Source organism: Mytilus edulis, chromosome 8 (genome assembly GCF_963676685.1).
Source record: "Mytilus edulis chromosome 8, xbMytEdul2.2, whole genome shotgun sequence".
Classification (NCBI taxonomy): Eukaryota; Metazoa; Mollusca; class Bivalvia; order Mytilida; family Mytilidae; genus Mytilus; species Mytilus edulis.
The window spans coordinates 28,886,464-28,901,762 of record NC_092351.1 but is presented as its reverse complement, the minus strand read 5'-3'; the positions used below and the strand labels follow the sequence as shown (position 1 = coordinate 28,901,762).

Below are 15,299 nucleotides of genomic sequence, written 5' to 3'. Positions count from 1 at the left end.
TGCATTGCTATGAACTGAAACCAAGTGCAGTTCTTTTAAAGAATGCCAAGTCTGCTACTATGGAATATAACAATAGTCTGAAATAAACTTGTATACATGTTCTAACTGTGTCATATACATATTGACTATATAAATTATATGTAAACATATTTTTGTTCTTCAATTGAGCCCGCAAAATGTCGTACGCGTTATGACCTGAGATTTTTTTTCTCAATGCAGGTCATGACCTGACTTTTCATTTTCAGAGGTTGACAGGTATGAAAACAGAAGGATACCTTGTAAGTGCATTCAGATTTAATGGAACTTATATATAAAACATTTGAGAATTTTAAAGTGGCCCACATTTAAAGTTGAAAAGAAAAACATGTCTATTGTTTAAACTTTATCAACAAAAAAATCTAGCAAAATTGTTTTCTGAGACTCAAGATTCATTTATAGGATGATTTTCTTGTGAATGAATAACTGCATCATGATTTGCAAAAAATAAAATAAGAAGTTTAAGTTTCTATGCAACTTTGAGATCTGTTACTTCCTCATCATGAAATATAATCTCTTCAAACTTCTAATAGAGGATTTCTAGTTAATACCATTGTATCATACAAGGAAGATTAGGATTTCAATAAATTCTACAGGACTATTTCATTTAAATACAAATAAAGTACATGTATAAGTTTATAAAATTGTTAATTTTACCAAAGAAGTTTTGCTGATAGAACTGAAAACAGTCAACTTTTTGCTATACAAAATCAAACTCATTTAATAAGAGGAACATAGATATTTATACAGCTTATATAGTTCTGGGGATTATGGTCAAAGTTTATCAAAGACTTTGTCTTAATTTGCTTGTTTTAACCCACTCTCAGTGTCTTAGTTATTTTCTATCTTTTGTAATCAAGTTTCTTTCTAAATTAAAATGATTAAGTATCAAATTTTAAGAAGAAATAAAGAAATTTTTTAACACACACACAAGCTCCTGTAGTCTGCCCCTATAGTTTAATCTGGAACTATTAGCTCCTGGGGCTTCATTAAAAATATGAAAAGCTTTTTACCAATGGCTTGTCATTAATAGTTGTCAAACTGAATAAAGAATTATAAATAATATGTTGTAAACAGAAAATATAATGAAGAACCTATTAATATAATTTTTAAATTACATCAATTTAAATGCATTTTGAAATTAATGGCTGTTTGTGATTTCTAGCTATGATCATTGTTAAAAATAAGGCTATCAAGAAAAAAATCTGAATGAACAAAATTCAAGTGTTTCACAATTATTTACTAGTTGACTGAGTTCATTAGATTTGTAACTTGTATATTGTACTTTTTTGGGAATCAGTTACAACTTCCTCATATTAAAATATACCTATATCATGTGAAAGCTGTGTAACAATTCACAATAGGGAAGATTTTAATCAAAGAAATAAGGAAGATTTATGCATACAAAGTTTCGTTAAAATTCAAAATTAAGAAAAAAGAAAGGTGAAAAATATTTTGCTAAAAAATAATTGACACTATTACACTGAATAAAGAATTTTGATTTTTTCAACCCTTATTTAGACAGTAGAGAAATGATCTTTGAGGGAATTTTTCAATATTAGTGATTGTCTACAAATAGATTATACACCTACTAAACTTTCCTTAATTCCCCTTCACATTTATTACAAAAAATTGACAAATATGGTCCTTGTGAAGAAATAATAATTATACAGAGACATGAAATCTCTTGAGAAACTGAAATTTTAATTCAATAAATCACGAGATTGCCTACAAGGTGTTTTTTTCAATTTTCAATTGTATGAATAAAGAGCAGACAACTCATGTATATTATGTATCAAATATTGGTTACTACATGATTACAACAAATTCTCCTTATTTGACAATAGTTTAACACAATGTCAGTGTATTTTACCTGAAGGATCTGGTAATGGGTTCTTTTCTTGGGTTTCAGTGGGTTTCAATTTACCAGCATCAAATCCTTCTATACCAGACATTAACTCTTGTTCTGTCTTCTCCTGAGCAATTGCTGAAACAAACAAAAAATACCAAACATGAAACAGATATTCCTTTTAGCATTATAAAGTGATTTTGTTACATTGTTCTAAGGTTCAACATTCATTTAATGTAACCACCCTAATTTGGACAATATAATCCTGGTATTCAAATTCCTGTCCTACCCTCACTCTGGTCAGTGTTAGGTTTAACTCTCTCTCTCTCTCTCTCTTTAAAATGGTGTCTTAGGATTTCTTTAATTGATGTTTTTGTTGTTACACTTTTTACATTTATGCCAAACCTTTGTAACAATGATATTAGACTATTATCAGGACTATATGCATCCCTGCCAGTAGGACAAAAATATGTCATACAGAGTTACAGTAGTTTGTCTTGAACACAGAAAAAAGAAAATTCATAAATATTTTCCAGACAATAAAGAAAATCTAATTGTATGTAGATATAAGAAGATTTGGATATGAGTGCCAACTTAGACAACTGTCCATCCAAGTCCCAATTTATTAAAGTAAACCATTATAGGTCAAAGAGACTTAATTCACACCATGAGCATGGTTTGTTTTATTGTGAAATAGATGCATTAACAATTTTCAGAATACTAGGTCATTCAAACAATTATATCATAGGTAACTTGCTTCTTAAATTGACTTAGTAATCAATAATAATCTCAGATTTCTGTAGATAACAATAGGAAGAAAAGATTTAGTATTTCCTTTAGTGGGCACAAATATTCATTGTTTCCTTATTTTAATAGCAAAACAATTATCAAAATTGAAAATTCCTCTTCTAGCTATTTTAATTAGCATATAAAGATGAGCCATTGGAAATGTCAGCGCATCATCCATTTGTTCAAATCAAACATTGATACAACTAGAATGATGGCTCATTGTATTTTTTTTTATTTGATTGCTTTAAGTACACACTGAGTTTTAGAGAAAAAAAAAGACTGAATACTTTAAAATTGAAGATGAGATTTACATCCTTTTTTGTAAGGAATAGTATGCCTTTGTATGTAATATTTTACATTTTGGTCTGTTTTTTTTATATTCTCTTTATGCTTCATCATAAGATTTCCTGATATATGTACCATTGATAACACTTGATGCTAAGCAAACAACAATCAATCAATTTCTTAACAGATAATGGAGAGATGTGGGGTAGATGAACATGTGGAAATAACCAAAAAATAGACATGTAAAGCCTAAAGGACAATCATGAAAAAGAGACAAAAGGACTATCACAGTGATTCTATTGCTGTTTTTTTTTATCTTGAAAGTTGTACAACTCACAACTGTTTTTGTTTTGGTTTTTTTTTATGTGTTGTCCCAACTGTATCACTTCCCTTTCGTTTCTCACAATTGTTCCAAGTTGGATTGTCTAGTGACTTAGGTCGGCACTGAAAATACTACAACAGCCTTTATATTTAGGGTTTTGTATAATAACATCGATTGGAATATAAACCTAATGTGGTGTATCTAATTTACACTATGATATTATGATCAATGATGCAATATGAAAGATATCAATAATCCAAGATGGTTCCTGCAGCAATTTGACCTTATATATGGCATAACCTTTAATGACATCATGGTGTAATAGAGTATACAGTAGGCTTCAGGCTTACAAAATTGGCACTGGTATGTCAAACTTACACATGTTCCTACACTAACTATAGCACTTTATACATATAACATTATCCATATGACAAGTTCACACAAGTTCATACCCCAAACAGAACACTTTTACATATATTACTCATTGTAATAAACCATTATTGTTTCATCTCTCTTATAATTTTATTTACATGATGATAAAAGTGTATTTACATAACTCAGATATAAACAATAACCTTCTCTAAATCAAAAGTAAATAAATTCTGATATTATCTATATTTGATGAGGTTTCTGACCCACTTTCTTCCTGTAGTAAACTTTGTTTTCACATTTCATGTTCTGACAGAATTTTAAGAGATTTTATAGCAAAGAAACAACATCCTTTTATAGATGTTTGTGACATTTTTTCATGAATGAAATTCTGTACACCCTTATAATAATCTTGAGTACATCCTTTCCTAATCCTGAATATGAACCATCTGATCCTATTTCAAAAGTTAAATGTTTGTGTGGGTTCTGATCTAGTTCTGAAATCAGATAACCGATTTAAGTCATCCCGGATACCACTCAAAACAAGAGGCTACAAGAGCCTGTATCACTTACACGACTTTTTAAATAAATGTGAATTTCTGTGATCCAAAATCTTGTCTTGCTGAACAACTTTAAAGATTATTCATAAAATGGAAAATATGGATTAACACAGATTTTGGGGCAACAAACCCAGTAAAGATTCAATTGACAATTTCAATCACATTAAAGATCATTGTTTTTTCTATGTTAATCAATTTTGCAGTTAGTAAGTGAAGTTTTTTTTTGTGCAAAGTTAAACAACAGACCCAAAATGCTATTTTGTTAATTAGCATCTAAAACAATATCACCCAATGGTTAAAGCATTATTCTTTTTTCAAAAACTTTTTTAATGTGTGAATAATATAAGTTTTTAAACTGAATTAGGAGTAACGGAATTGATGCTCATGAGTAATCAAAATATACTACACAAAAAAGTAACGAAATTGATGCTCATGAGTAATAAAAAAATACTACGCAAAAAAAGTAACGAAATTGATGCTCATGAGTAATCTAAATTACTACGCAAAATAAAATCTCAAATTTAAAGTGCAAAAACAATCCTACAGGTAAAAGATCATTGACGTATCTTTACATCCTTTATGGAACCCCACCCCCACCTGCTGTCACAAATAATCCAGGTAAAACAATAGTATGACAAGATTAATCAAATGATAACCACATTGTCATATTGTTTTTTGGCTTATCATCTTTTTTATCATTATTTGATTAATTTATATTCAAATGGTACCAACATCTCCAAAAGGAAATATAGTTTTATGTGAATCTTATTGTCACATATTGATGACCGAGAGGATTGGAATGATTAGATTGTAAATCACTGGTTGTCTATACATCATTGATAACATAATTACATATTTGATATATGCTGGACCACAATAACGTCATTTAGGATCACACATGAAAGTTTAAAGATGAGTAAACTCAAACCAGTGATCCACAATTTCTGAGATTACACTAGACAATGGTATGTGGCCTAGTAACATTTGGGTTTTCTAAGGACTCAAAATACTTTTTTTTTCTTTCTTGTATTTAATTATGAGTAACATAAAAATCAGCAGATGTGGTATATTTTTCAATGAGACAACTCTCCACAAGGGACCAAATGAATCAGAAATTAACAATACATAACTATATGGCCTTCAACCATGAGCAAAGCCCATATACAAATGAACCTTGTTTTTGTCTGTTCAACGTCTAGACAATTGTTGAGTCAAATGAACTGATTTATACATAGGGATACATTTGAAAAATAGTGTCATTTATCATTTGAAACATTCTAAATGCTGATGTTACTAAACAGATGTTTCATTTTAAAATGATCCATAACAAGTATAGTTTTTGCCTGTACAGCTGCTTCCACACAAATGATAATAATACATACTCTGTGGGCCTGGTAATATTATCTTTTCATTTGGCTGTATAGGGTTGAGCTCAACTTTAGTAAAGCTGCTAATACTGCTAAGGTGATCATATCTCAATCTTTCTTCTGCTAGCACTAAGGTAAAAATAAGCCATGCATAATATAAAAGCAAGCTAATTTATTTTGGATATATATATATACCACATAACAAACATGCAACAAATGGCAAGCTTAAGTAAAATTAAAAGACAGTAAAGAATTTAATATTTTCCAGCTCTTATTCAATAAAAAAATGTATGACTTTTATTTATCCTCAGTGTACTCTACTTTCAAAAGGTCATCTAAATATAGACTCTCAAGGTCAGATATCACAATACACTTGACTTAATATCAGACTACACTGAAGATAAATCATAGTCAAAGGAATAAGCATGCATCGGGGACAGAACTAAAGATTCATGCCAGAGCAGCACCAAATAAGGAAACAATATCGTATCTACACAAAGCATGTGCCAGACTTCAATTCTGCGCCATAAAATTTGTTTTAATATAAAGGTGTCTTTTACGTTTTACAAAACAATTTTTATTAGATGTTAGTCAATAAGTTGAAAAGTTTAATGACTTTCACACATATCAGCCATCAAGAAATCACTTAGCTAAATTGATACTTTTCCAAAGGTAAAAAATTTCCTGTGATTTAAAGATTTTATAAAGATTTATATGTACTTATATAGAACAAAAGTCTTTTTCCCATGAAAAAGAAAATAAGCTGATTTTGCAAATATTGAAAGCTGTGTTATTGTAAACCAATCAATTTATACAACTTCTAGCCATTTGATCGACTGAAAATAAAATGCCCTGAAAACAAGATATAAAATCGGGAAAAAGCCTAAGCTGCATGTGTCTATGACTACGCTGTGCACTATTTATAAAATAAGGGAATAGATATAAAAGGAAAGACAACAAACAGGGATACGACATGAGAAAACTCACTGTTAGTATCTGGCAATATTTTACGTTCTTTAGTAGAAGTGTGGTGGAGATTTGTTGGATCAAATTCCTCTAAGTTGTGTATTAAATTCTCGTGATCCTTCTCCTGTCTTAAATCTAAAAATAGCATGCAGAGAAATGTGCATAGTGTCATATTAAATCATGCAAAATACAGTTAAATATTGAACAGTTATTGCGATGATTGAAGAATAAGAAATGCTGCAAGCTGATATTTGATTGTTAGCCTTGACCATGTTATATACCTCTACCTTTTTATTAATAATACATTCAATGAAGCTAAGAATTCCTCCAATGACATTGTAGACGAAACGCGCGTCTAGCGTACTAAATTATAATCCTGGTACCTTTGATAACTATATTTACACCACTGGGTCGATGCCACTGCTGGTGGATGTTTCGTCCCCGAGGGTATCGCCAGCCTAGTAGTCAACACTTCGGTGACCGTGTTGACATGAATATCAATAATGTGGTCATTTTTATAAATTTCCTGTTTACAAAACTTCTGGAAAAACTAAGGATTTTCTTATCCCAGGCATAGATTACCTTAGCATTATTTGGCTTTTTGGAATTTTGGATCCTAATGCTCTTCAACTTTGTACTTGTTTGGCTTTATAAATATTTTGATATAAGCGTCACTGATGAGTCTACTGTAGACTGTAGACGAAACGCGCGTCTGGTGTACTAAATTATAATCCTGGTACCTTTGATAACTATATATTCAGTATATCTGAACATCTATATACACATTTCATGTACAACTCTGAATTTACTCAAACAGCTTAAGCTTTTAGTAATTGAGTTATTAACTATAATTAGGTCTTTAAAAACACATTAGGGATAAAACAACATTTTTGGCCCCTTGATTTTTTAATCACAAAGTATGAAAAATGGATAAAAATCATTAGTCTGTCAGATACCAATAATACTGTCATGCAGGATAACTTCAGATAATCAAACTTTATGGATTCAGGAAAACTGTCAACTGCATCAAAATATTTTCGGACTACTAGTTCAAAGACCATAATTCCAACATTTTAAATTAACTATTGCAAAAACTTGCTAGTCCAAATAAAATTTTACTAGTCTGGGGCATCAGAGTAGTGGATAATAGTGCCTACTGAACTGCAGAAACAGCAGAATGAGGTATTGCTTGATTTTGAGATCTTTCCATTATTAGTAAGATGTGAGCAACAGTCTTACTCAAAAACATATTTGTTACAAAACATCGTGTACAAAGTAGTTTTAATTGGGAATCTCTTGTTCACTATCAATTTAAAGAACAAATGTGAATAATGGTCATATTTTGGCCAACAAATTTCAATATGAAAAGTGAAATTTACTACAGAAAAATAAATACTTTCAAAACTAGCCATGCAAAAAGTTGAAACTAAATACTTTAGCCTGAGGCTTGCCATGTCTTATTCGAAATACCAACATTTTTGATTTGATCTTGACATTTGTGTTCAGAGATTAAGAGTTCTTTGTGTGAAGTCTTCATCATCTTTATACATGTACTTCAAATAGTTGGAGACAGTATAAGTATTATTCTTTATTACGCTTAGGACAAACCATGCTTTGAAAATGTATCTTTTTGGGGGTGGGGCACATGAATCTTTTAATCAATAGATTGAGACAGTGTCTATTGCCTGGGGAGGAGTGTGGAACAATGACCTTGTCTTAAAATTATTTTAACACTTTTTCTTCAAAATATCAATTTGTTTATGAATTATAATACATTTTGTTATGTTGATTCTAATATCTGAAGAAAAGCATCAGCAACTAGCTTTTTATTTTAGTAACTATGATTACTCTTAGATTGGTACTTTGTGTCTTTTATGTTATATCCCTGTCCAAATTTTATATGAGAGGAGGGTTGGGCACTCTGGGTTTTGACACTGCCACCGAGGCCCCATTGATTATCATATATCATGGGCCCTAAAAAGTCATCTATACTCTTACAGCAAAAAGCATACTAAAAAAGAGCCACACATGACAATACAAGAAAAACTAATGTCCTAACAGTGGTTTGGTATCTGGTTGATTGTTGTTTTATTTGCAATGTGTAAATATTCTTATCTTTTTATAAAAAGGAGTTGCAGATACAAAATTGGTACCCCCAGATAAATCAATGGTAACATAAAAGACACCCTTGTAGATTTCGAAAAAGAGCAGACTAATGCCACTACAAGGCGGCCCTCGCACCCGCAAAGTGGAAAGGGATTTATATAAGTTGCAAAACTTGTTTCCCACCCAATCCACTAAAAATAAATATGTTTAAACTAAAGCAATGGTCATTTCCATCATTTGATCAAAGATTTTGATCAATGAAAATATTGAAAATGTATTAAATGAGACCACATATATACATGCAAGCTCAGAATTTCTCTTGTTACATTTGTATGTTTTAATTCATCTAAATCTTTACTCTTCTGGTCATGTTATCCCAGGAGTGCATATCCTTGTTCTAATAAGGGGTTGAAATTTTTTAATTCTTTAAAATAAATCAGCTTTTTAAAGACAACTACAAATGACATCCTACCCACTTATGTTTGTTCAAAAATTAACAAGTGTGTATTATTTACTTCTAGCCAGGAAACAGATACTTAACCTCAAGTAAATAGTTTAAAACATTTTAAGTGAAAAGTATTGCTACTATGCAATTTGTATAAGAACAAAAATACTTTATAATCTGAAAGCAAATAACAGATTTTAAAGTTTATTCATCAGAAAATGAATTCACCGATACATGTATGTCTTATGATTTTGTTATTTATATGGGAAACACTCATTGAGAGTGACTTAATGATGAGACAATATTATCCCTTCATCCTGTTACCCAAAATAGATTCAAGTTTTATTGTCATTATAGTACATGTACATGAAGTTTACTCAAGTATAATGAATTGTGTACTAATCCTTGCTAAATGCTTTGTGACACTGAAATTGAAATATCAACCTAATGTCTTAATATCAGTTTTTTCAATTTTTTTAGTAATAACTTGTTTTTCTTAAATAAGCATTCCTGCAGATTGAGTATTCATCATGCTCCAAAAAATGTGGATTCCTTGCTTTTTAAGTCTCAAGCTACAACAATATTTTACAATTTGTCTAATTGTAAAGTGGTATAACATAGAACGGTTACAGTGACGCCACCAAAATTTGAACTTGATCTGTGCTTTGAGGTTATAAGCATGTTGTGCAAGTTTCATAGCATTTGGTTGAGGCAAACTAAAGTCAGAGAACAGAAACTAATTTTGGGATGTACGTACGTGGGGACGGACAAGGGTTTAAACTTGATGCCCCCTCCGCCATGGCAGAAAGTAATTACATCAGAAAGTCATACTAAGTAGGCTTTATTTACTATGATGGCAGATAAACTTGAATTAATGTCTGAAAACAGGAAGAGGGTGTAAATTGGTCTCATCAGTCTGTCAATCTCACCAAGTGTGTATACAAGTAGGTATTATGCCAAATATAAGTAATCTTTCATCTTCTTATCAACTTATTCACCTTGAGGATGTCATTATGTCATTCTTACAATATTTATGCCAACATTATTATTGTCTTCCACTGTAGACATTTCTTTACTTTTTGGTAAACATAATGTAACATAACTGTAATTCAGTGGTTGTCGTTTATTTATGTGTTACATATTTGTTTTTCGTTCATTTTTTGTACATAAATAAGGCCGTTAATTTTCTCTTTTGAATTGTTTTACTTTGTTATTCAGGGCCTTTTATAGCTGACTGTGTAGTATGGTGACCTATAATTGTTAATTTCTATGTCATATTGGTCTCTTGTGGAGAGTTGTCTCATTAGCAATCCTACCACATCTTCTTTTTTATAGTTGTTAATTTTGGTTTTTATAGACTTGCGGAGAGTTGTCTCATTGGAAATCATACCACATCATCTTATTCTATATAAAACATCTCTTTGAATTCATTTTTTTGGACCATAAAAAATGGTTTCAGCGTTTTGTATATATATCTTGAGATAAATGCCTTAATTATTTCATACAGGATTATTGTGCCTTGTCAACACCATCAACCACATAAATGTCACTGCATTCCAAACATTTTTTGTTTTTAAACATACTGGTAAAATGTATAAAATTTGTCTCACAAAATGTTATTATTCAGTCAGAGGATTATTCATCTAGGTGAAACAAGACAATTTATAATGTAAAAAATTGAACAAAACCCTATAAGGACTAAAGAAGTTAACATTGACACCATATATTTAATTACTAGCAGTTGTTTTGTTGTACAATTTTAACATTTTAACATAACAAGGTCAGACAATACATGTATTTGTACGACTTTATTATGTACAGGTCTCTATTTAAAATTTACTGCTTCTTCAAGCGTGGTGATATAAACAACTTTATACAAGGCACTAGTCATAACACAAATCAGAATTTATAAATAGTTTCTTATGTCAACAACTTACATGTGGGAACAAAATTTTCTATTGTGGTATGGGACAAAAATTAATATGAAAATAAGTTTGGAATATAAATCTTGCTTTGGTAGGATTGATTGATTATTGGTTGCTTTACGCCGCATTAGCACAAAAAGGCTATATCGCGGCGATGCTTTGGTAGGAAGGGCCAAAGATATAGGATAGGATCGTTATCAACAAGACAGCATTCACAAGTTCCGCAGAAATATAAATCAATGGAATATCACGATAACTGTTTTTCCTTTTGACTCAAATCTGTCACAAGTTCATGTGCTTGTCTTAAGTCTGGAACTAAACCTTCCTTGCTGTCAATAAGATTTCATGTATGAATATCTTATTCAGAAATCCACCAACCAAAATACTGGATTTGATATTTCAAGCACAAATGTTGTACTCTGCAATACAATGTAAAGTTTAAAATTGAAAGGTTTGGCCATGAAGTGGTTATAATTTGGAGTACGATTGTTTTACTTGGACTCAGAATTCAACTAGTCAAAATCCTGGTTTTAGTCTTTCAAGCACAAATTTTGTTAAATCCTCATGGTTATTTTTCAGGGACTTTATGTGTTGATGGCTGATCTTTGCAGTCTAATTGACAAGTATACATGTACCTATTATCTCCTTAAATAGATCAAATTTTGTGTGAAGAATTTTCCCTGAAAACTAACATGGTTATAAATCCTGGAAAACAAATTTATAAATGTCAACTCTAGCAATATTTTATTTGTTCACCAAACATGACTTTTTTTTTTGTTCTTTATAACCTCTCCCCAGTTTTAAATTCCAAAAAATTTGAATTTTTTTGCCAACCTTGCATAATTTTAACTTCCTCAAGTAACAATTGTGATATTGTAAATTAAATATGAAATTTTTAAACGGTCATTCTGATCTTATCATTAACAATGTACATGAGAGATATTTCCGTGTGAACAGGATTTTAAAACTAACCACATCTCTTATGTACATATTTTTTAGCCAGATATCCACTCATTAACATGATTTTAAAATAAATCGAAAGTAATTAATTATAAAGTTATTGAAGGACAATTGGCCATCTTGAAATGTGAATGGAGGTGGTATAGTATGGCCACTTTTTTGGGAGGAAAACCTAATTCTGAGTGAATTAATCAGTTTTTTTTAATAGATATATCTCCTGTTTGTAATTTTTGAAAAAAAAAATGGAAGGAACCAAATTACTTAACCCGCTAAAAGATTAAGTTTTAAATTACTAGTGTGCTTTATGAAATTGCTGACATTAAACAATTTTAAGGGCAAATAAAATGTTCACTTGCATAAATCTACTGCATGTCTAGTGCATATTTTGACATTTCTTGTACAGATACAGATAAAATGTCAATGTACTTATTTGAACCTGGTCTCCCTGCTTGCAAGCGAAATTTTGTGCAGATTAAGTGTATTCAAGCATAACAGATAATGTTTAAGAAAAGTGTAGTAAGTTTGATTAAATATCAGACCTTGTTTACCTTGATCATTTATATGACGTAAAGTTAACCAACTTTTACATTTAACAACTAGCAGTAAAATGTATATTTACAAATGAAAGAATTAGGTAGTTTATTGAAATTATTCCAATTTTATCTTTTCAGGCAAAACAAAAACATTTACATGTATGACTATTACTCAGACACTCATGTTTTTACAAATAATCTAATAAATAATCATACATGTGTTTAGTTTTCAAGGCTGACTCATGCTGCTATCAAAAATAACTATTCAAACTGTACTTTAAAGATGAGTGTTTATTTTTAGGGCATTTACTAATGTTCAGTCTATGTTTTATAGACGATCCCTCAAAGTTTCATCCGATGTACCTTAATATTAGTCGAGTCTTATTTCAACTTAAAAACATAGTCCAGACCAATTCCAAGTCTTAAGGGGACAAGTTTACTTCTGACCATGGTATTGATGTTACCAGTGAAAGAAGCAGTCCCATGTCTGGAAGAAATATTTTCACAAAATGAAGACTCGTTGCAAACCTGAATTTTCTATCATATAAAAACATTGTGTGGGCTGAACTTGATGCTTAAATTGAAACTTTCAAATAACCTCTAACCCTTATATACTGTAATATACCAGTAAAGCTCATTCTCCCAGATTACTAAGTTTTTTTCTATTTATGTGCATAATTTGCAGAAAGAAACATTAATTTTTGGTCAAGATTTAAAACTTTTTCTATTTTATTTTGAAGGAGAAATCGAAGTTTCTTGGTCTCCTTATTAAAAATGAATTCAGGTGAAGGTGTTAATATAATTGTTTACTTTGTAACAAGTCTACATTCCATATAACCATTTATCCATAAGTAATTATTCACTGGTATCATATACATTTCATACTTAACAATGATAGGTGTATCATATATGACAGGTATATGATACCTACCAGCACCTAAGTACTATACATGTATAGGTATGACATACCAAAGGGGATGACCTGAACTATCAATGAGAAGACTGACCAATGTCAATTATTTAATGTACAATCTCTATGGAAAGAATCACACAGAATATGCTTGGTATATAATATATGCAGTTATGATAATCAAATTATGGTATGCAAGCTAGGGTCAGAAGGGGAAGTTTTGACAGATATCAGTGGCAATTCCAGTAATTTTTCCATTGATTGTCTTAAAAAAGGGGGGCTGCTACAGTCATGCTTCAATGATTCTTCCCACAATAAGGAGGAGGGGGGCCTTAAATCCACCTCTTAATATTATAGAATTTAAAAAGCTACTGATTGATTTGGATATTTTGCAAAGTCCACTGTATTCATTCTGACAAATTTAGACATATTTCAAAGTTCTTAAGATATGTTCTGCAAGTTAAGGAAAAGCACTGCACACACCTTTAAATCATTATTCTTACAGCCTTACCATGCAGATCTAGAGTACTTCACAAGACCAATTTTGAGTTTTTTTAATGCGTTATATACCAAAGGTCAACCTTTGTCAATACATGTTACTTCATTAAACAATTTACTCTAACTGTAGTGTAATTATGTAGAATGACATTGAGGGTTTAAAACCTGCACAAATGTGAAAAGTTAACTTATAAAACTGTTGTGTAAGCAACTTGAATGAACAACTCATTACGACAATAGATGTCCACTTACAACAAGTCAGAAGCCAACATTGTAAAAATATCTCTAGTAGCTTAGTCTGTATTGCTGAGTAATATAAAAAGATTAATGTAGGTGGCAATAGCTTAACTGGATTCTTCTGTTACGTTGATGATCCACATTTTACCGATTTTAAGCATACATCTATATTCCTAATGCAGAATTTTAATTTAACAAATGTACTAAATTATGTCTGTTTCAGTGGGAATTGATGTAGACAAAGAAAATTAGATGCAATGATTTATTGGGTTATATAGGGTATAAGATGTAAATCCTATGTTAAACTTTAACAATTTCATATCACTTGACATTTTATACAGGAAATCTGATCAATTCATCATTATTGTGACAAGATAAATTGTTCAATTTTCAGGTGAAGTCAAGCCTGATTGATAAAAACCTTCATATCATATCTTTATTTCTCACAAACCAAATTACAAAGGTATAGAGATAATTACATATTTCAATACAATTATTACAATTACATAAATAAATAATGTACTTCCTTACACAAAGATTACTTCATTTGTGAAATGCAAACTGATTGATATTAAAAGTTTGCTATACTGAAAGGGTGCTTTGTAAAATACCAGGTGTGGTGTTACACTTATTCGTGTAAGGCTGCACTATATCTTTTTACACACTACTAACATCGGAACTCAGACACTCATGAAAGCTGATTACAAAAAACTTTTTAAAAGTTGTCAGTTTGATTGAAGATTTTTGTGTCTTTTTTTTTTTTAAGGTTTTGTAGTTTAACCCAAGGATAAAGAGAGCATGTGCATCTAGTGGTTTAGAAGGTGCATTCCTAACAAAAGTTACAATACAAGTGTGATTTCTTGCACTATAAAGCACAGGTTGAGTTCTGGGTTCTGATTGTGTGTCTACATAATGAAAATGAACATGTCTGAATTCATGTGATAAAAGCTATTGTGCAAGAATATTTTGATAAAAAATATACAGGTTAAACGTTTTTTCTTATACATTGTGTTGCTTTCTCAATGGTAACACTATACACAAATTTACTTATTCATACATTATAAGTTAACTATGACAATCATCAATTACAGAACATTTAAACCTGAAAGGAAAATACATGTAAACAATATTTGGCAATAATC

At 30.6% G+C, this 15,299-nt stretch overlaps 1 protein-coding gene across 38 annotated transcripts in view; it reads right to left on the bottom strand.

The window, feature by feature from the left end:
• The window catches only part of LOC139485284 (thymosin beta-like), a 40,812-nt gene that overhangs the window by 11,652 nt on the left and 13,861 nt on the right, over positions 1-15,299 (bottom strand). For 10 of the 38 annotated variants that reach the window (XM_071269640.1, XM_071269637.1, XM_071269638.1 and 7 more), the window contains exons 3-5: positions 6,565-6,678; positions 5,593-5,706; positions 1,910-2,023 (exon numbers count right to left, since the gene is read on the bottom strand). In XM_071269640.1, the coding sequence (XP_071125741.1) occupies positions 1,910-2,023; positions 5,593-5,706; positions 6,565-6,678 (342 nt within the window). The remainder of the gene's footprint in view (positions 1-1,909; positions 2,024-5,592; positions 5,707-6,564; positions 6,679-15,299) is intronic. The other 28 variants (XM_071269676.1, XM_071269659.1, XM_071269660.1 and 25 more) reach the window with 3 other exon arrangements.